The 21360-nt window shown below is 35.1% G+C and overlaps 2 protein-coding genes across 2 annotated transcripts; one reads left to right on the forward strand and one right to left on the reverse strand.

The window, feature by feature from the left end:
* The first annotated feature begins 5278 nt into the window (after positions 1-5278).
* On the forward strand, positions 5279-7311 carry LOC120116749 (serine/threonine-protein phosphatase PP1 isozyme 4-like). The gene is made up of 4 exons (XM_039137160.1): positions 5279-5619; positions 6158-6717; positions 6801-7031; positions 7196-7311. Exons 1-3 carry the CDS (start codon positions 5418-5420, stop codon positions 6984-6986), a joined length of 948 nt encoding a protein of 315 aa, XP_038993091.1. The 5' UTR covers positions 5279-5417; the 3' UTR covers positions 6987-7031; positions 7196-7311.
* A 676-nt stretch (positions 7312-7987) lies between these two features.
* On the reverse strand, positions 7988-14339 carry LOC120116857 (ubiquitin carboxyl-terminal hydrolase 12-like). The gene is made up of 11 exons (XM_039137256.1): positions 14297-14339; positions 13712-13773; positions 13537-13620; positions 13364-13451; positions 13205-13274; positions 12275-12353; positions 11957-12162; positions 11713-11870; positions 8745-11074; positions 8583-8654; positions 7988-8503 (listed from the first exon to the last, which is right to left on the reverse strand). Exons 1-11 carry the CDS (start codon positions 14337-14339, stop codon positions 7988-7990), a joined length of 3708 nt encoding a protein of 1235 aa, XP_038993187.1.
* Between the last annotated feature and the right edge of the window lie 7021 nt (positions 14340-21360).

The raw sequence follows: 21360 nt of genomic DNA on the forward strand, positions 1-21360 counted from the left end.
GTAGCAAAAAACATAAGTAAAATCAAAATAATGAAATTTTCACGCAGTTTTGATAATTAAAACTTATTCATAATAACTAAGACTCGCTCATAACATCAGAAATATGGTTAAATTAAGAAACTTGATCATCAAAACTTAACGCTTTTGAAAAGCCATTTACAACCTGTTTAGACAGAAGATGAAACTAATTATCGGAAACCAAGCTAAAGCAAAGAATTGAGAGAAAAACCAACAAATAAATAAAAGGAAAAGAAAAGCTTTCAGAAAGTGACAAAATGTTAATAATAGCGGCAATGAATTCTTAATCTCTAATTTAAAACAAATGCTAAAGCTTTCGAATCTTGAAGGGGTGAAAAATTAAATTTCTAATTATGATTTTAAATCAAAATTTTAATATTCAACATTATCTATGTGACGGAAAACACTAACGGAGCCAGTGGCCAACTGGCCATTGAGCGGTGTCAATTGACACCAAAAAAAACTTTCAATTTTCTTTTTTTTTTATAAGTTATATATATATATATATATATAATACAAAATTAAAAAAACCTTTTTAAAAAAAGTTTTGACTCATTATGTATTGAGAGTGTTTATTCCTTTAATTCAATCACCAATCGAATTAAATTTTTATTAATCGAATTAATTATTTTTTCTTTAACCGTTAACCGAATCAAATTAGATTTTTTTCTTCAATCAGATAATAAATTTGAACCTTGGTTCTTGTTCAAATAAATTATTTAATATAATTTTTAATTATATATCCAAAAATCAAGTCCATGTATCAATTTGAACAAATATATTTGATTCATATATATAATTAGATAAAGAAAATATTAAAAATTAAATTTAAATTCGGATATTAAAATATGTCCGATAAAAATGAAAAGGACCTTTGCGAGATGGTTTGTTGGTCAACTTCATCTAACTCGGTGATAAAGTGGGCTAGCCAGCCTTTCTTTTCGGTGTGGACAACTTTAGAATTTGTTTTTTTTTATAATTATTTTAAACAATTTTTGTCGTTTAATTAATCATTAAACTTTTTATGTGGTTGTTAATCAAACTTTTGTTGTGTATTCAATTATTAATTTAAGATAATTGATTTAAAACTAGGTTAAATTACATCAATCATCGTTGAATTTTATTTTCTCTTTTATTTCATAAATTTATTCAATTTTTTCATTAAATTAAATACATTTAATTTTTGATCACTTTGAAGTTAAAGAGTTAACGGCGTTAAAACGATGCTATTATTTTAGAAGAAAGAAGTTTTCACTAAAACAACGTCGTTTTGTATCTAGATAACATTCAATTTATAACAACGTTAGTGAAAAACGACGGAGTGATCAAAAAATCAAATATATTAAGCCTAGTGAGAAAATTGAACGAATTTAAAGTACAATGAGTGAAATAGAGGAGGGAGTAAAGATGTAATTTTCGCTAAAAGCTAAAGTATATGTTAAAATTCATCTTAAAGCAATCAATCAAAACTGATATATTAATAAAAATTAATTAATTATTCACTTTCACTCAATTATAGAATATAAATATTCTGGCAAGGGGTTTTATATAATTCAATTAAAACGGCACTTACAAAACATAAAACAAGACACCAATAAAGGTTAGTTAAACCAACAGCGAAACCAAGACACGGAATGTCTCCTCTACAACAATAAAATTTAACAAGGATGATACCACAAAATGAGTAGGGGGGAAAAACTCTTAAAAGCTTCATCTTCTTCTCTACAAAGGCTTTCCCTCGCCCCATCGACAGACCGACCTCCAACCCAGACCAACATAGCAGTTGAGGCTCTCTCATCAGAACTCAAAGCTGCAGAGCAGAATTAGAAATAGCACTAGGGCACCATAACTGAAGGGATCGATAGACGCCACTTATTGTTGCTCCTAAATCCAATCCTCAATAACATTTGCTCTTCACACTACCATTTATCGTTGAATAATACACCATTTCTATATAACCAAATTGTCTAAATTGTACCGGAAAAAACCATCTACCCAAAAGTTGATGTACCTCTCATCTCCCACAGTACAGCTTAAATAATTTGCGAGGGTATCATCATCGTTGCTTAAAGGACTAGTGATAATTCTCCATACGCACAAGTTTCCGTAGCAAAGAGAATGGATTGAACACATACTTAGCATCCATTACTTTATTTCACAACCCATCGGATTCACGATCATACCTCCAAATACACTTATTCAGTAAAGATCGATTTTAGAGCTTCAAATCGAAAAAATTTAGTCCCCTTACAATTTACAGTAACTTTGTTCAACTTAGAAGTTACACCTGCAGGAATCGGAAACAAGGACAAATAGTACACCGATAAATTCACTGAAACATATTTTGACAGAGTTATTCTTCCTCCGAAAGAAAGAAAATTTCCTTTTCATCCATCTAGTCTTGACTGAAACTTAACAAAAGAGTATATTGATAGTTGGTGTGGAGACCAAAGAAGGTGGACTCAACAAAAGAGTTTGCTGGGGTTGAAGAGGTCACAAGCAGATAGAAAAAATTAAGAGCATTATCGGTCACGTTGAAGATTCAGACCTATGAAAGGCAAGAAGATGCTTAGTGGGTAAATCGTCTACAGTAACTAGTGTTAGCATTATAGAAGTTAAAGTATTTGTTATAATCTCTTGAAATCTTAAATTTAAGTACTATGTATGTTAGGAATATAAGCGTTAATTGTCAAATAATTAAAAGTTTTTGAGAATATATTACTTTATATTCACCCCATGGCGGAGCTATATTGGGGCCCAAAGGGGCCCCGCCTCCTATAAAATTTTATATATTCGACATATTTTGATCTAATAGTATTTTGATTCATGTAAAAATAAATATTTAAAATAAAAAAATGATAATTTATTAAATATTTAATTAGGTAGGGGTCGAACTAAAGAAAGATAATCTCACATTCTCAAATTTTTTGGTTTAATAATAATTTAAGTCACTGTAAGTTTAAATATTAGTAAAATTAGATTTTTTCTGAATTTTGAGTTTAAATTCTAAATAAATTATTATATTTTTCTTTAAAAAATTCAATATTTTGACTCATGTCAATATTTAATTCTGACCCTATCCAGTATTCACCCCAAGTAAGGATATTATGATTAAAAAATTGTAGTTAATTGAAGAATACCTTAATCTATTATTACAAAAGGAAACCGCCTTCTAAGAAAATCAATCGAATCATGCATGGGTATGTGTTCAAAAATAGAACGTAAATGAATTAAGTTTTAACGAATAAAGTTATATTCGTATTTATTTATTTGATTTTAAATACGTTAATATTTAATTTATATTTATTTATATTTCACTGTCATCTTCATATTCAATGAACTTTTTGTAAATCATTTATATAATATTACTTTATTAAGATAATATTATCCTAAAGAGTTTGTATATCATATATTTTTAAAATAAATTATAATTGCCACATCAAATTTCATGATAAGTCGGTTTTTTACATAGTCTTATAAAATAGTTGACGAATAGTATATTATATATATATAATTGATATAAAATTTAGCGTAAATTATACGTTTATTAATTGAACTTTACTCGCTCTCTTATTTCACTCATCGTACTTTCAAAATTTTCAATTTGACCAATGAACTTTAGACATTGAACTATTTTAGTCACTCCGTTGTTTTCTTTGAAACGGTGTGATGAGGTGGCAATCAACACCAAAACGACGTAGTTTTGGATTCTATAAAAAATTAAATTTAGATCAAAATGACAAAATTTTAATCTATTTTTTTTTCATTTTGGCTCTTCTTTCATCGTTCTTCCTCCTCCTCACATCTCTCCATTTCTCCCCTAATCTTATTTGAACCCAGGTTCTGACCACAACGGCGACAGCTATATAGACCACTTCCGACCACCTTTACAGGAGATGTGACCAAATACTGACTTCGACATTTGCAAAAAGAATTGTGCTACCATCATTTATAATTTTTCAAAAGTCGACAGAAGAAATTAGAGGGAAAATATGAAGTCCGATTGCATCATATGATGCTTGAAAAAATAAATATCAAGGGAAAATCATTTTGGATCAAATCAATGCCACAAAAAATAATGGATTCTAAGCAAGTTGAAGTCAAAATCTAAATAAGCAATTCCCCAATCTTCTTCACTCTCACAACTTCTTCATTATCTTTCCTCATCATCAAAAGGAACAAACCAAAAAATAATGAAATGAAGATCAACACTCTAAAAAAAATAACAAAATAAGCACATGCAGTGAATAAGAAAACAACTAAAAATCAAAAGTAGAAAAAGAGTTCACTAAAAAAAGATTAAATAATTGAAGAAAATTTGTAATTCAAACTGTAATTGGAGTGACGATATGGGTCTTTTATGGGGTATCCATCATTTCCGGAGGGAGAGTGAAATTTGTTTCTCTTTCTCCATTGTTGAAAATTTTTCCTTTTTTTTACCAATCAGTTTTAACTTTCAAGATAGCAAACATAGAGTAATGAAAGAAGAAACAACATAACAAAGGAGGGGGAAGACAAGAGAGGACTTGGAATTTTATAAAGACAATGATTTTGAAATATGATAAAACCAGAGAAAAAAACTCCAAAAACCAGAGAAATGGAAGGGGGAGAAAAAGAAGAAGGAAATAGTAAAAATGGAAAAGCAAATATAGTTTACCTTTTTCTATGAGGTGGCATTTATAATATTTTTAGATGATTTAAAATTTATTTATTTATTTCACGTCATAACACCGTTACAAAATTAGCTGCGGATTGACAAAAAACATTCAATACCTAAAGTGCAGTGAACAATTTGAAAATTTTGAAAGTATGACAGGTGAAATAGGAAAGAAAATAAAATTCAGTGAGTAAAAGTGTAATTTACCCTAAAATTTAACATTAAGAGAAATCGATATTATAATATATCAACCAAACAATTAACATATAAAATATTGATAAAATAATTTTACATTAATACTCTATGATTTAATATTCAGATTTAAATTATGTTTTTATTAAATAATAATAATTCAAAGACAATTTATTTTTTAAAATACGTTTCCAGATTCCATGATTTAATATAAGTTGGAGGTGTATGGATGATTCAAACTCGAAAGCAAAGCCGACGTCGCCGCCAATGAACCGGACTCGAACGGTCTAAAACAACAGAACTTCATAAAACGACATCGTCCGGAAGCCTCTTCCTTTGAAAAAGAGGAAATTCAGGGAAATAATTTCTCGCTCTTACAAAAAAGAAAATTATTATTTTATTTACCCAGAAAATAGGTTTTAATATCTTTTCCTCCATTTCTCCGAAACTCGTTTACCTTCAAAGGCTCAAACAAAAGAAAGTCGTTTTCTTTCGCTTTTGAGCTTTTAGGGTTTGGTTAAATCGGGGGTCTTTGAAGGAGGACGATCTAATGGCGACGACGATGACGATGAAGATGGACCCCGCGTTGTTAGATGATATAATCAGACGGCTGACGGAAGTCAGATTAGCCAGGCCGGGAAAACAGGTCCAACTTTCTGAGAGTGAGATCAAACAACTTTGTGTTGCTGCCAAAGATATCTTCCTTCAACAGCCCAATTTACTTGAACTCGAAGCCCCCATCAAAATATGCGGTAACCATTTAGGGTTGATTTTTTTTTATGTGAATAACTTTGAACTTTATGTTTATTTATGATATGAAAAAACATTTTGTGGGTCTTGAAGGAAATTTGAGTTTTTATTATGTGTTTTAGGGGGAATCAATGTGGATAACTTGTTTGTGGTAGATTCAAAGGTTGCATTTTTTCCTTTTAAGAATTGAAATATAATGTTCAGGGCTTCAGTTGATAATTCTTAACCAGATAAGATGTGAATTTCACATTTCTATTTGAAAGTTTGGAAGCCTAATTTACCATTCCTTTTGGAGGTGGGATGAGGGTAATTTTATTGCTGTTGTTGTTGTTTATTACTGTTTGATTGCTGAAAGCTGTAGGAAAGAATATACGAAGAGATTAAAAATCATGTATTCTGCACGTTGCATTTGTGATTGGGACGACATTTTCCGGTGTAATGGAACATGCATATTATTAGAACGGAACTCTTAGTACTACCATCATTATGATGTAATTTATTGTTTCTCATTGTAAAGTTTTTGTTTGTCTTTTTATTTAGGTGACATACATGGACAATTTAGTGATTTATTAAGGCTCTTCGAGTATGGGGGGTTTCCACCCCATGCCAATTATCTATTCCTCGGCGACTATGTGGATCGTGGCAAGCAGAGTTTGGAAACGATATGCCTTCTACTTGCTTATAAGATTAAGTATCCAGAGAACTTTTTCATATTGCGAGGAAACCATGAATGTGCATCTATTAATCGAATATATGGATTTTATGATGAATGCAAGCGTCGGTTTAATGTGAGACTTTGGAAGAGCTTTACTGATTGTTTTAACTGCCTTCCTGTTGCGGCTCTTATAGATGACAAAATATTGTGTATGCATGGTGGCCTTTCCCCGGACTTGACGAACCTAGATGAAATTAGACACTTATATCGTCCTACAGCCATTCCTGACACTGGCTTGCTGTGTGATTTGCTCTGGTCTGATCCTGATAGAGATGTTAGAGGATGGGGAATGAATGACAGAGGAGTTTCTTTCACTTTTGGGGCGGACAAGGTGGCGGAATTCTTAGAGAAACATGATTTAGATCTTGTCTGTCGTGCACATCAGGTTACTGGCTTGTCTAAACTCTCCTGTTTATCTATTAAAAGCTGATCAATATTAGAGCTGAACTGATTGCATTGTGGATGTAGGTTGTGGAGGATGGTTATGAATTCTTTGCCGATAGGCAACTTGTTACAATATTTTCAGCACCTAACTACTGTGGTGAATTTGATAATGCTGGTGCAATGATGAGTGTCGATGAAAACTTGATGTGTTCTTTCCAGATTCTCAAGCCAGCTGAGAAAAAAGCAAAGCTCATGTCCACTAAAATGTGACGATTGCAGCTATCATTGTATAGCTGCTCACAGTTCTTGACCTAGGTAAGCCGAATAGAGTTGTAGCTCAAGTCTTATGTTGCTAGCTATAATTGTTAATTATGTTTCTCCTTTTTTATTGCACTGCTAGAAATATGGTTATTAAATGCCATGTCAACCATCACATGTGACTTTGTATAGTTTACTATTTCTCATTTGCTGTGATGCAGATGTCCTTTTTATATCTTTCCCCACCGACAATGGTTGAAACTGAAAATCGCTTGCTTCAGAACTTCAGGTGGTGAAGATGCGAGTGCCTCTTCATAGATACTTTTTGTATGGTAAAGAACTTTGCAAGTTTTGTGTAGGGTAGGGTAGCGTAAGCGAATTCAAGTGAATTTCTCTTATCCTTCTCTTCACTCCCGCAACCTGGTTTATCCTTTTTATTTATAGCAGCCATTCTGTATATATGGATGATATATCTCGTTTAGCAGCTCGTAGTTGTTCTTTTGAGTTGCTGGAATTAAAAGACTGGCCGGCTGCTGCTGTCATCTAAAGATATTTGGTTTCTTGCCACTGATTTAGTTGTTTGTATTGATATAATTAGGTGCATTCAAATGTTTCGAGATTGTTTGTTGCAATTAACCTCTATTTATTCGCGTGTAATATTAATTCTTTCAAAGGTTCGTATTAATGCTTGAGTGGTGGCATCTGAATTCCCGATGCTGATTCCGGTAGGCTTGAAATGCATTCAACATCGTTGATTCAATTGTTTTTTGATGGCCTTATGAATGAGAGATCCACTAAAAGCTCGAGTTATGAACATGCTAAAATGGAAGCAAGATGGAAAATGTGATTCTTAAAAATGATATTTGATGTAGGAATCGATCGATACAAATTTTTACTGCAATGCAAGTTTTTTGGTCAATGTTATCACAGGGACAAAATCAAGCAGGCAGCAAAAAAGAACCCAACCATACTCGCACCATATAACATTTTTCACCGGCTGTCAAATGCTCTCCCTAAGTGAAGATTTTTACTGGCTTCTCGACATTGGGTCGGTTCTGAGGAACTGTACCAGGTCCTTTAGAGTGATCCAATCCAAGACACTGGTCCCAAAGACCATCAGCAGCCGGGTCCCAAAAACCACTGGCTACGATATCAGAATCTTCAAGGTACAGTGGGTGGGAAAGTGAGATGAAGGCAAATTTCCACTTGGCAAACTCCTCGTCTGGCACTTGCAGCTTCCTCTGTATTCGGACTTTTACTTCGGCCAAAGTCTCACTTCCACGAATCATCATCAAAAAGGGCTCGCCAAAATTCGTGGTTTGATACCTCTCCTTGGAAAAGTGGAATACGGGGATTAGGCGTTCATCTGGGCCAAGATTCTTTTCTTCCTCTGGGATCTCTTCTGCCCGCAATGTCCAGTATTCGTCATTTATGTTCTCAACCATCTCGTCAGGTGGGACAATCTTGTAGATCTTGTGATTGATAATTTCAAGCAACCTCAGTTCTGCATCGGGATGAGACAACTCCACCTGTTTCAACATGATGATTCACATTAAAAAAATGACCCCCCCTAAAACATTCTTTCCATAAAAATGAAAGAAAACCTACTTTTGCCTTAAGATCCTTAATCACATCCATAACAGTGCTCTGTTTTGGAAGCCTAAAAGTTTGGATAACAACCTGTGGCATCAAATGGTACAGAATTTTATTGCATTACAACTAAAATTTAATGTCATTCACTCAAACTCTTAAATATGATCATATACTTACTTCATCCTTTGTAGTATGATGAAATGCTACCTTCAGTTGTTTCAAAGCTTCTAATTTTGGCAGAGGGATGTCTAATACTTCATAGTACAAAATATCACAAGTATGACCTCTGTGCAGCAGCATGTCAATCAAATGATCCACTCCACGATGCTTGATAGGCAGATGTTTAGGTTGCAGAGTGTAACAATTCTGCGGAGTAAGCCTGATTTTTGATGGATCATCCAAACCAAGTTGCTGAGCTATTCTTTCAACAACACCATCGTAAGTAGTAAACTTTGAAAACAGCAGAGAGAAATCATCTTCCTTGGGTTTTTTTAAAGACCGAAAGTGCACAACCAGGAGATCATGAACATATTCCAGAAATGAAGGAACATCTGGACAGTGGTATTGCTTACTACTTTCGGTGGTAACAGACTTTTGAAACCAAATTATGTCACCATCCACAAGCTCGCTAGCTTGGAAGGTGGTTTTCTTGTCAATAGGTTCACCCGTAACACTGGGCCCAAAATTAATTTCCTCAAAAAGATCGATCTCTTCATCAGGAGCATACCCTGCCATTTCGTTTAATTTGGACAAATTTTCTATTGGCTCAGAAGCCCTTTTCACAAACAGCCTTCCAACATAGCGAACCTCTTCTTTCTCAGGATCATAGTGCTTGAAGAAAAGTAAAATATCTTCCTTTGTCTTATATGGTGGAGCTATTGGTCGTAAATCCAGTCCACGCTCAACTTCCAGGAACAGATTTAGTTCTTCATTGGGAGGCTTAGATACCTCCCTCAAGGTTCCAACAGATAGTGTTTCCTCCAAAGGTGTCAATGGTCGCTCTGGACGGTAGGAAAAGTTTCGACGCTTGGCCCACTTCCAGAATCGCTGAAATTGCACTGGTACACCAAATTCTCTAGCAATCTCTTCCTTAAACACAATGAAAGTCGTCTGCTTCTGAATATGAAGACACTTGACTTTATCATGGTCCACAAGATCAAGATATATGTCCCTACCAATCTGCTCTGCAAAATCATCATCTTGTGCAACCTTTATGATAGTGTAAAGGTGCGCCTCTGCCTTCTGTTTCTTTCTTTTTTCCTTTTCTTCTTTTTTTTTCTCCAATCTCTCCCTAAGATGTTCTGCAATGTCATTCTCCTCCACATTACATATTATCTTGTCCTTGTCACTTTCTCGTATGTACACCAGCATGTATGCATTTGAATATTTGTTAAATCTAGGTGGAGTATTATTGAATCCGGGATTTGTCTCTGGGAACTCTTCCCCACCGTATTGCTCCTCTAATGCCTTTTCCGTATCTTCTTTGGTTACTTTTTCATCATTAAATTTATACCACTGATCAGAAAGAGTCGGCCTGATATATGCATAATAATGTCCACCCTGCTCACCACCACTATGAACAAGGACACTGTGAAGCGTGTAAAGATTCCGAACACCCCTATTGGCTTCTGGTGATAAGTATTTTCCATCATCTCGGTCAAGGTCAAGTTGCAAAGGGAACTCATAACGGTCATTAATCTTGACCAAGGTATTCCGCAAAAAATCATATTCAAATCGTTTAAGCTGAAGTTGAAGGACTGGAGGGAAATCAATGAACAACAAGCCCTTCTTAGCATCCTGCAATCCATATTGTTCAGCCCGATACTTATTATCACCTTCAAGGCGTTCAACTTCTACATACTTGTCAAAAGAAGCATATACATCTCGGCAGCCTTTAACATCAAGCTGAAGGTCATAAAATGACTCCTTCCTGGCAGATGTATAATCCACATTAATGCACTCGATGAAGCTCACAATGTTCCCTGCAAACAGTTTCTGTATGGTGCCTTCCACAACAGTTCCCTTCATTTTATCTTCAAGTTTTTCACATAGAATCCTATTAAATTCTTGAACATCATGCTGCATGAAAGAGTCAAATGCGTCCCATCCAAAAGATTTAGTCAGCTTTTTTGTTGTAGCACTGCTGTCCCTGTACTGGAGTTTGTAAAACAAACTCTGCAGAGCAAGAGGAATGCTTCCAGATGGCGTATCATTCTCAGTTGTAGGCATATGATAAACTGCCTTCCTGAAGTAAGGAATGTGATAAAGCGTTTGAAGCAGAGAGTTCATGTAACATGTTGCTCCTTGATTCTTAAGACCAATGTAACTGGTTTCTTTCTTTGAGTCATATTCCCAGTGATCCGCAATTTTGCGGACAACAATCTCTGCTTCAACAATCAAAGTGTCGTTCACAAGATACCCTTTGGCAGGATCATGTAACTCACCAAGGGGCACAAAGGATGGAAACCCCCAATCATCTTGTCCTGCATTAAAATGATGATTTGTTTCTGCAAGATGCAAGTTAGATATGTGCAAATTAATAACCTTAACATATCAAGTTCCAAAAGAAAAATTGTGAAAAGTGAAACCTTAACATATCACCAGCAACCACACCTAGTAAGCCACATATAGATTCTTTTTTTTTCACAAAAAAATAACATAGATCAAAGGCTATTCAAGCAAGGAAAGCATTGTGCTCACAGGGATAAAAAAGGAATTTTAAAAGAGATTAAGATCGGAATACATCACCCTGAGAATATCCTCTAAAGTTCAAAAATAAATAAATACTAACTGCCAAAAATAGCTGTGCCTCCAAATCACCAAAAATAGATAATGGTATCAAGAAATCCAGATTGAAACATATAGCATCATGAACAGGTCAAACTGTCACGTTTCTTTCTCACATTAGTTATAATTAATCAAAATTGACCTGCCTTTAGTTGCATCAAGTCCATATTAATCTGTTCAACAGAGGGTAACAAAAACATACTCTTTGACATGATACAACAAAATCAAATCATCATTTTTTTTTCCTGCAACCAGGTTACAAACTATCTATATCCAGAAACAAACTCAGCATGCTTTAATACCCAAAAACATTACTTAAACAGTAAGTGTATATACAGCAAGGTAAAAGGATATATACCTTTTCTGACTGAATATTTATCATGAAATTGATTCTTTACTGTCAAAGTGAAGTGTGCATATCTACTCCATCCGTAGGGTAAACTTTCTGAGTCAGCAACATCCAAATACACAGACAAATGATCGACGTTCATACCCCTTGGAAATATCAATATTCGCCTACGGAAATCAAAATCAAGAGTATGAATGAATACTCAACTACCATCGCCAAAACAGGAGAATGAGGAAGGGAATGAGCAATGTACCATTTGAAACCATTAACGATAAAATCATCTGAATAGAGCTTCCTGGCGTGTATACCAGAGAAGTTATCAATCTTCCATGTGAATCTTGTTGAAGGAGGAACCTCCGTCTGTTCATTTTCCTCAGTCTTTGCAGTCCCGGTTGGAGTTACAACTTCCTCGGGCATCAAATCATGGATTGGCTCATACATTTGCTCATCTTCTTGTTGCTGAAAAAAATCTTAAAGAATTGAAGATAATAGGAAAGAAACCTTAAAGAATCTCCAAATGCATCAAATTAGTCAAAAAGAAAACAATTGAAAAGAAAAAGAAAGAGGGTACTTCAATAGGTGAAGGGGTATTGTCAGCCATGGCTATGGAAATTGAGAGGCAAATTGGGAAGTTATGAACTGTTATGAATCTTGGAAACAGAATATATGCAGATAGACTATAAAGAGACTACATATATATATAATGCAAATAGACAATAAACGGTTATGGAAGATGTAAAGACAACGGCCATGATCACAATACCTATTGAGTTGAAATGAGACTGGTTTCAGCTAAGTAACTTGGGCTGAAACTAGGCCTACCTAAGGAAAAGGAAAATGAACTTGTAATATCAGCGTCATTATTATTTGATTAAAATAATGAAAGAAATTTAAATTAAAAGATTTCATTTCGATAATAATGACAAAAAATAAAAGAACACAAACCAATACGGCATAGCATGTATGAACTAGCTCAGGAGTTCCCCCTTTAAAATTGGACACTCGAAGCATTGTCATTCGAATAGCACAGCCATTGGTCCTGGCTTACTAGACTCTCCATTGCTTGCAGTGGCAAGAGCCGAGTCGGAATCAAGAATGTTCACTCCATCACTTAGTTTAATATCCGGATCCTAAATCGGAATGGTAATGTTATATGAATGGTTTCTTGCTTTGAGTTCATGTGTCAAGTTCATCTCAGTCTTGAATCTCTTGATACCATTAGGCTTCCCTACAGCACAATTTTAGCAAACCTATTATGTCTTGGACAACTCCACCATTTTAGCGTACCAAAAGGTAAGTTTATCCAACAATTTACTGATCTCCTTGTTTCATTATAATACCAACTTCCCGAGCCTTTTTTTCCTTAGCATAAGCTCCCTCACACAGGGATTCAAAATGCGGTCACGGTCACGTTTTCGGTCATGTCTCGTTTACCGCATTGCGACATTTAGCTGCTATCGCAGTCTCGAACCACTATTTAAAACCCTTCCCTCACATTGACCTTGAGAAGCAAGGTAATGAATGTAATAAGCGTAATGGCGGTGGCGCACTAGCACGATGAAGACGATGAACTGAAAGAGTACCCATATGAACAGCTAACAAAGTAAAGCAGCTCAACAGGGATCGAGAAATACGCCACGGCGATCAAGAAATCAGTCACTTTTTGACTCTCTAAGATGCCTTCGGTGCTCCAAAAAACTCCCCTCGTTGTCGTAATTACACCGAGGAAAGCCGGCGGCGGCGGACAACTATAACATAAGCGAAGAAATCAACAATCTGGGAGCTAATGCCTTTAACATTGCATCCAAATAAATTCAATCCATTTATTCATACAGATTTCAAGCTATTTGGAAACACTTTCCAGCTCCCTTGAGCAACAACATTATAAATATAATTCCAAGCCTCAATTCTCATTGCCTGCAATGGAAAGACAACTTAGTGCTGTCAAAACATTTATAATAATTCAAAAAAAAATATGAACTCTATAATAATAAAAAAATATTTTAACGATCAGAGCAGAAACCAAACAAAAAACAACATATTTCGTCCGATAAACCCCAGAAATGCGGGCTGAAATCAGAAACAAATAAAGAAAACCCAGAAACCAGAAGAAGGACAGTAAAAAGAAACCGCCTTTCAGATCTTTTGATGTTCTATGACACGCAAAGCCAAAAGCCACATGTTTTGATAACTCTCTAAAGCTTAAGTCTTTGTTTAACGTTTCGAATTCAATCACTTAACGTGTATATAAATTCGAAAGCTTTTCCTTTTCCTTTTCTTTTTGAACCGCTCAAACAAAAACCAAACCAAAAAACAACAACACCAAAGACAAGAGAGAGAAAGAACACTGCTTTAGAGTTGTGTGTGTTCTGTTTCAAAGGTTTTTCCCCCTCAAACAAGCAGCCCCTTGGTTCTATGAAAGAGACGGAGTGAGAAGGAAGGAGAAGAAGAAAAAGAAAAGAGGGGTCCACTTTCTTACATGAAGAGAACTTAGATTTTTGGCTTAGATAGTTTTACAGAATCAAAATTAGGTAAAGGAATCCAGAGTTGTATTTTAATATAAATATATAACTTTAACTTTAGGATAAATTACACGAATCATCACTTAACTTTAATTTCTCTCCTATTTCACTCATTGTTCTTTAAATCTGTTCAATTTTCTCACTAAACTTAATACATTTGATTTTTTTGTCACTCTATCGTTAAATAGTTAACGTCGTTAAAACGAATTTGTTTTATAAAAATAAAATTTTCACCAAAATGACATCAATTTGCATTGATATAATATCACGATGGAATGTGAGTTAGGGTTTGAAGAAATCGATTTGGGAAAATATCGAAGAAGAAAATTGGGAATGAAGCAGCAACAATTGGGGGAGGATCGAAAGGAATTAGGGATTGAGAATAGATTAGGGATTGAGAAGAGATTAGGGATTGAGAAGTTACTTGAAGAGATTGAGGCTGAAGTAGAGATGTGAGGTATGTCACGTGGTGAGGAGTAACGTGCCAGGGTCTATTTGGGTAAAGGGTGTAGTTGGGCTCCATTGGATTTAAACCCAAATTAAGTAATATTATAGGCACATGTGGGATTTGGGGTATTACGAATCTAATATTAAGTAGAGGGTTGGAAGGACTGAAATGGGTGAGTCAGCAGGGAGTTAGTTATTTTGTTATTTGGCTGTACTGCCAGCTGTAGGGTACTTGTTAATATATAAAACTGTACCACATCTTTTGAGAAATATCTAATGAATGAATGAGCACATTTTTTGTACATATTTCTTCTATTTCTTAAATCCCTAGAAAATTCTTCTGTCCTAAATCATAACAATTGGTAATCAGAGCTGAGTTTTAGTGATCCAAAATCATTTTTCACGCTGGGAAAGACAAGAAAAATACAAAAAGCTGGAACCACAGAGATACCAGAACAATCAGCAGTGGAGGTTAAGGAGGAGACCTTACTATCTTGGTAGGCTGGGCAGAAAGAAGAGCTGGAAGGGAGGATACAAACCTTAGAATAGGGAATGACTGAAAATAGAAGGTATTTGCAGATAATCCTACAGCTGGTCAATCAAGCAGCTGAGGAAAAAGATTCACCTCAGTCAGTGAAGAGTCAACCACAAGCAGCTGAAAAACAGAAAAAACTGAAGGTAAATCACCATGTTTAATTACGGTTCTTAGCGAGCATGAAAAATACACTTTTCAACCTAATGAACCAGGGATATTAGCTTCTAAACCTGTGGGGTTTACTGGTCCTCAATCTTTTAATAAGAAGTTACAAGAAGAAAAGCCTTTGGGTAGTTCTAGTGAGAGTAAGGGGGGAGGAGATAAACATGTTGACACTAGAAACTACTGTAAAAACCCTTTTGGGAATACAAATTATGTGTTACCTAGACCAAAATTGGAGTAACCAATGTTTGATGGTAACAATGTCAGGGGCTGGATTAGGAAATGCCAGAAGTTTTTTATTTTGTTTGGAATACCAGAGGAGCAGAAACTGGAAATAACTGCTATGTATTTAGCTGGGAAGGCTGAAACCTGGTTTGATGGTTACATTATACAGAAGTATAGGGTTACTTGGCATGAATTTGAGGTTGATTTATGTCACAGATTTTGTGATAGAAACTATTCTGATATTATTGAAGAATTCAATAAGTTGATGTAAAAGGGGAGTGTAGAGGAATATCAAGAAAAATTTGAAGAGCTAAGACCCTACTTATTGCAACAGAACATGCATCTGGGGTAGGCTTATTTTGTTTCCAGCTTCATTAGTGGTCTCAAAGAGGAATTAAAGCATAAGGTGAAGGTGTTAGAGCCCAAGAATTTATCTGAAGCTTACAGGCAAACAAAACTTTATGAATTGGCTAATGAGGTTGAAGGGAAGAAGTACAAATCTGCTAACAATTTTTTTTCTTATAATCCCTCAAATATTCAACAGAGCAGTGGGAATAAGGGATTTTTGCCTAAGACAATTCCTCCTACTACTAATATCAAACAGAGTTTATTGGAATACAGAAGAACCAATAACTTGTGTTTTAAATGTGGAGAAAAATTTGTTCCAGGACATCAGTGTAAAGTCAGGCAGTTGAACTGCGTGGAAGAAGAAGAAGACTCTGCTGAACAGGAAATGATAGAAGGTGAACAAAAGGAGAGGGATAAAATAGCAAAAGAAGTATTGGAAATTTCTATTAATGCCATCATAGGAAATGTGGGACATACTACCTTGAGGATTCAAGGTTTTATCAGAGGTAAACCTATTAATGTGTTGATTGATAGTGGTAGCACCCACAGTTTTGTGATACCTAAATGGGCCAAGGAAGGGGTGGAAGTGGTTCAGACTCAACCCTTAGCTATAACAGTAGCTAATAGTGAAAAACATTTTAATACTACAAAAAGTAATAAGATGAGCTGGAAGATGCAAAGTTATGAATTTCAGTATGATTTCATAGTATTATCTTTGGGAGGCAGTGATATGGTATTGGGGGCGGACTGGATGTAAGAAGTTAGCCTTATTCTAATGGACTTTAAGGCAAAAACCATTAGTTTTGAGAAGGAGGGGGAGACTGTGGTGATAAAAGGTACTCAGAAGTTACCAGTACTAAGACCTATTACATGTGAGAAGTTTCAGAAATTAGTTGAAAAAGATACTGAAGTGAGTGGGGAAATTTATTTGTTGAGTGCTGAAGCTGAGGACAGTATGATTCCTCTATTTTTACAAGACTTATTACAGGAATTTCAAGAAGTGTTTGAGGAGCCAAAAGGAGCGCCTCCTAGAAGAAAATATGATCATGTCATTATTCTTAAACAGGGGACACCACCAGTTAATTTAAGACCCTATAGGTTTGCTCATCATCATAAAACTGAAGTTGAAAAGCAGATTGCTCAAATGTTATCCTCTTCTATCATACAAGTAAGAAAAAGTCCTTTTACTTCTCCCTGTTTACTTATTAGAAAAAAGGATGGTACTTGGAGGTTTTGTGTGGACTATAGGCAACTTAACTCTGCTACAGTTAAGAATAAATTTCCTATTCCTATAGTGGAAGATTTATTGGATGAGTTACATGGGGTTAATTTCTTTTCAAAGATTGATTTGAGATCTATTTATTGGCAAATCAGAATTAAATAAGAGGATATTCATAAAACTGCTTTTAGGACTCACCAATGGGATTATGAATTTAAAGTTATACATTTTGGCCTTAATAATGCTCCAGCTACTTTTCAAGCTTTGATGAATGATATGTTTGGGGAATATTTAAGGAAGTTTGTTCTTGTGTTTTTTGATAATATTCTAATTTACAGTCCTAGTATGGCAGAGCATAAGAAGCATTTAAGTGTGGTGTTAGAAATTCTACTGAAGAATCGATTATATGCAAAAAAGAGTAAATGCTTTTTTGGACAGCAACAGGTGGAGTATTTGGGACACCTAATTTCTACTAAAGGAGTAGTAACTGACCCTGCTAAAATAAAGGCTATGCAACAGTGGCCTTTACCTAAAAATTTGAAAGCTTTGAGAGGATTTTTAGGTTTAACAGGATATTACAGAAAATTTATTAAAGGGTATGGAGAATTAAGTAAACCCTTGACTAATATGTTGAAGAAGGAAGGGTTTCATTGGTCCCCAGAAGCTAAAATGGCTTTTGAAAAATTAAAAAGAGTTATGTGTGAAGCTCCAGTGTTGGCTTTGCCAAATTTTGATCAAAACTTTTTTTAGAAACTGATGCTAGTTCTAAAGGAATTAGGGTTGTTCTATCTCAAGCAGACAGACCTATGGCTTATTTGAGTAGGGCTTTGGGTCCTAAACATACAAATCTTTCTATTTATGAGAAGGAATATCTGGCTATTTTGATGGCAATTTCACATTGGAGACAGTATTTGGAGAGTGGCTCTTTTGTAATCAAGACAGACCATGAACCATTAAAACATCTTATAGAACAGAAGTTAACTACAACTATACAGAAGAAAAGACTTACAAAGTTTCTTGGGTTGGATTATACCATTTAGTACATGAATGGTAAGTCTAATAAGGTAGCAGATGCACTTCTAGACAACATACAGATTCTGGTGAATTTATACAGATGGGAGTCATAATTATAACTCCTACTTGGATGAATGATATTGAAAAGAGTTATGAAGATGATGTTATAGCTCAAGAAAAAATTCCTATTCTGGTTATTCAACCATACATCATACAAGACTGACAGTTAGTAAAAAGGGTGTTGTATTTCAATAACAAGATTTATGTGGGTAGCAAAGGGGAGTTGAGACAGAATATTATTGTGGCTCTACATGATTCACCACAAGGAGGGCATTCAGGTATTCAGGTTACTTATTAAAGAATTAAGTCTTATTTTTTTGGCCAAGAATGAAGACTTTAATTCAAGACCATATTCAGTAGTGTAAAGTTTGTCATAGGACCAAAATAGAGTATATTTCTAAGCCAGGATTATTACAGCCTATTCTTATTCCTAATAATGCATGGGAAATGATTACAATGGACTTCATTGAGGGTTTACCACCCTCACCAAAGTTCAATTGCATTTTGGTGGTGATTGATAAATTCACCAAGTATGCTCATTTTATGCCATTAGCTCATCTTTATACAGTGGTGGAAGTTGCTAGGGTGTACCTTGATCAAGTCTATAAATTACATGGTCCTCCTAAGGTAGCTATTTCTAACAGAGACAGATCTTTTACTAGTTTATTTTGGCAGGAATTAATGAAGCAGTTGGGAACCACTACATTATTCAGTACTGCCTATCAACCTGAGACAGATGGCCAAACTGAGAGGCTCAATCAATGTCTTGAACAATATTTAAGGTGCATGTGTTTTTTAAAGCCAAAGACTTGGTCAAAATGGTTAGCTCAGGCAGAGTGGTGGTACAATACTAATTACCACACTGCCCTTCGAATGACACCATTCGAAGCTTTATACGGTTATCAAGCCCCTAATATAACATGGTCAGCAGATTCTATAGTGGATGCAGTACAGGATGTCATGCAACAGAGAGAACAATTAAATTCATTACTAAGGGAGCAGTTACTTAAAGCTAGTAATAGAATAAAGCAGATTTCAGATCAACATAGAACAACCAGAGAATTTTATGTAGGGGATGAAGTTTACCTGAAGCTTCATCCATATCGTCAAACATCCCTCGCTTTAAGGAAAAATCTAAAACTTGTTGCTCGATACTTCGGTCCCTACAAAATACATAAAAGGGTTGGTCAGATTACCTATCAATTGGAATTACCACCAGATTCTAAACTACATCTGGTGTTTCACATTAGTTTATTGAAGAAAAGAATTGGGAAGTAGGGACTTATCTCGATGAATCCTCCAGAAGTCGCTTCGGATGGTCAATTAAAAATCTATCCAGCGTCTGTTTTGAAGAGAAGAATAGTGAAACAACAAAATCAGTCTATTCCTCGAGTGCTGGTTCAGTGGACAAAAATGGGATTAAACGACGCAACTTAGGAAGATGCTTCGGTTCTTTAGAACTAATTTCCCGATTTTGATCCTTGGGGATAAGGATCGTCTGATGGGGGAGGTATTGTCATGATGGAAGGTGAGTTAGGGTTTGAAGAAATCGATTTGGGGAAATATCGAAGAAGAAAATTGGAAGTGAAGCAGCAACAATTGGGGGAGGATCGAAAGGAATTAGGGATTGAGAAGAGATTATGGATTGAGAAGTTACCTGAAGAGATTGAGGCTAAAGTATAGATGAGAGGTGGGTCACGTGGTGAGGAGCAACGGGCCAGAGTCTATTTGGGTAAAGGGTGTAGTTGGGCTCTATTGGATTTAAACCCAAATTAAGTAATATTATAGGCACATGTGGGATTTGGGGTATTATGAATCTAATATTAAGCAGAGGGTTAGAAGGGCTGAAATGGGTGAGTTAGCAGGGAGTTAGTTATTTTTTTATTTGGTTGTACTGCCAGCTGTAGGGTACTTGTTAATATATAAAACTGTACCTATTTCTTCTATTTCTTAAATCCCTAGAAAATTCTTCTATCCTAGATCATAACATATAACAACCAATTTATAGCATCATTAGTGAGAAAACGATGAAATGATAAAAAAAAACCAAATGTATTAAGTTTAGTGAGGAAATTGAACAAATTTAACGTACAATTAGTGAAATAGGAGAAAGAGTAAAATTCAGTGATGATTGGTGTAATTTACCCTTAACTTTAACTTGATTATACGTAATTATATAAAATGTTTTTCATTTGAAATCAGAACTTGATTAAAAATAAGGCGTTTTTCCCAAAAAATCACTGGTGACCGGTATATTTATCGATCTAACATCGGTCAGACTATATTTCCCGATCTAACACCCTTTACAGTAAGGCGCGCCCCCTGCAGCACGCTATACGCTGATTTGGCGCCACGTGGGGTAAGGCGCGCCCCCCTGCGACGCGCCTTATGCTGACATGAATACATGTGTGTATGGCGCGGGGTAGGTTGGTAATTAAGAGTATAGCACGACGTAGGGGCCGCGCCTTACCTGTGATTCTGACACGTGTCAGAAAAGCGCGGCCCCTGCGGCGTGCTATACCCTTAATTACCAAATTACCCCGCCCGTTCACACCCACCATCCCTTATAAATACCCCATTCTCAATCACTTTCATCACACCAAATCCTCTCAAATACTCTTATATTCTCTTATTAAGGTATATTTTATTATATTTAGTATTTTTTAGTAATTTATTTAATTATTTTAATTGTTTAATATTTTATTTAATTAATTTTTTTACAGATATAAAATGGAAGGCGGTCTACTTTGGTTGGATGGAAATCATATATCTCGACATTTTGCTGATACGGTAACATTTTAACGTTTTAATTTAATTAATTAATTTATTTAATGCATGATTATTAGTTTAAAAATTAATTTGTGTAATTATTTATATTTTAGGAAAGAGGCCATATATTAGATCATTTTATTAGGAACCTTAAGTTAGTTATACCTACTCGTGTAATGCCGTATTTAGTAGAGGTTGGATTCGGTCACCTAGGTAGATATCAGGGTCACTGTAAGATAGAACCATACCTTATTTCTTCTCTTAGTAGAGCGGTGGAGGCCGGAGACCCACACATTCCATCTTCCGTGCGGAGAGTGCATGATCACGCTTGAGGATGTTTCTATGCACCTGGGGCT

This window comes from Hibiscus syriacus, unplaced genomic scaffold (genome assembly GCF_006381635.1).
Source record: "Hibiscus syriacus cultivar Baekdansim isolate YM2019G1 unplaced genomic scaffold, ASM638163v2 tig00110303_pilon, whole genome shotgun sequence".
Classification (NCBI taxonomy): domain Eukaryota; kingdom Viridiplantae; phylum Streptophyta; class Magnoliopsida; order Malvales; family Malvaceae; genus Hibiscus; species Hibiscus syriacus.

Bases quoted from the DNA above. Each gene is read 5' to 3' on its own strand.
- LOC120116749 (XM_039137160.1), top strand. From the start codon at position 5,418: ATGGCGACGACGATGACGATGAAGATGGACCCCGCGTTGTTAGATGAT. The intron at 5,620-6,157 runs GTAACCATTTAG...CTTTTTATTTAG, and splicing joins AGCCCCCATCAAAATATGCG to GTGACATACATGGACAATTT. The intron at 6,718-6,800 runs GTTACTGGCTTG...TTGTGGATGTAG, and splicing joins TTGTCTGTCGTGCACATCAG to GTTGTGGAGGATGGTTATGA.
- LOC120116857 (XM_039137256.1), bottom strand. From the start codon at position 14,339: ATGAGTGAAATAGGAGAGAAATTAAAGTTAAGTGATGATTCGT. The intron at 13,452-13,536 runs GTATGAATAAAT...CTTATGTTATAG, and splicing joins TTCCAAATAGCTTGAAATCT to TTGTCCGCCGCCGCCGGCTT. The intron at 11,075-11,712 runs GTATATATCCTT...TGCATCTTGCAG, and splicing joins TAAATATTCAGTCAGAAAAG to AAACAAATCATCATTTTAAT.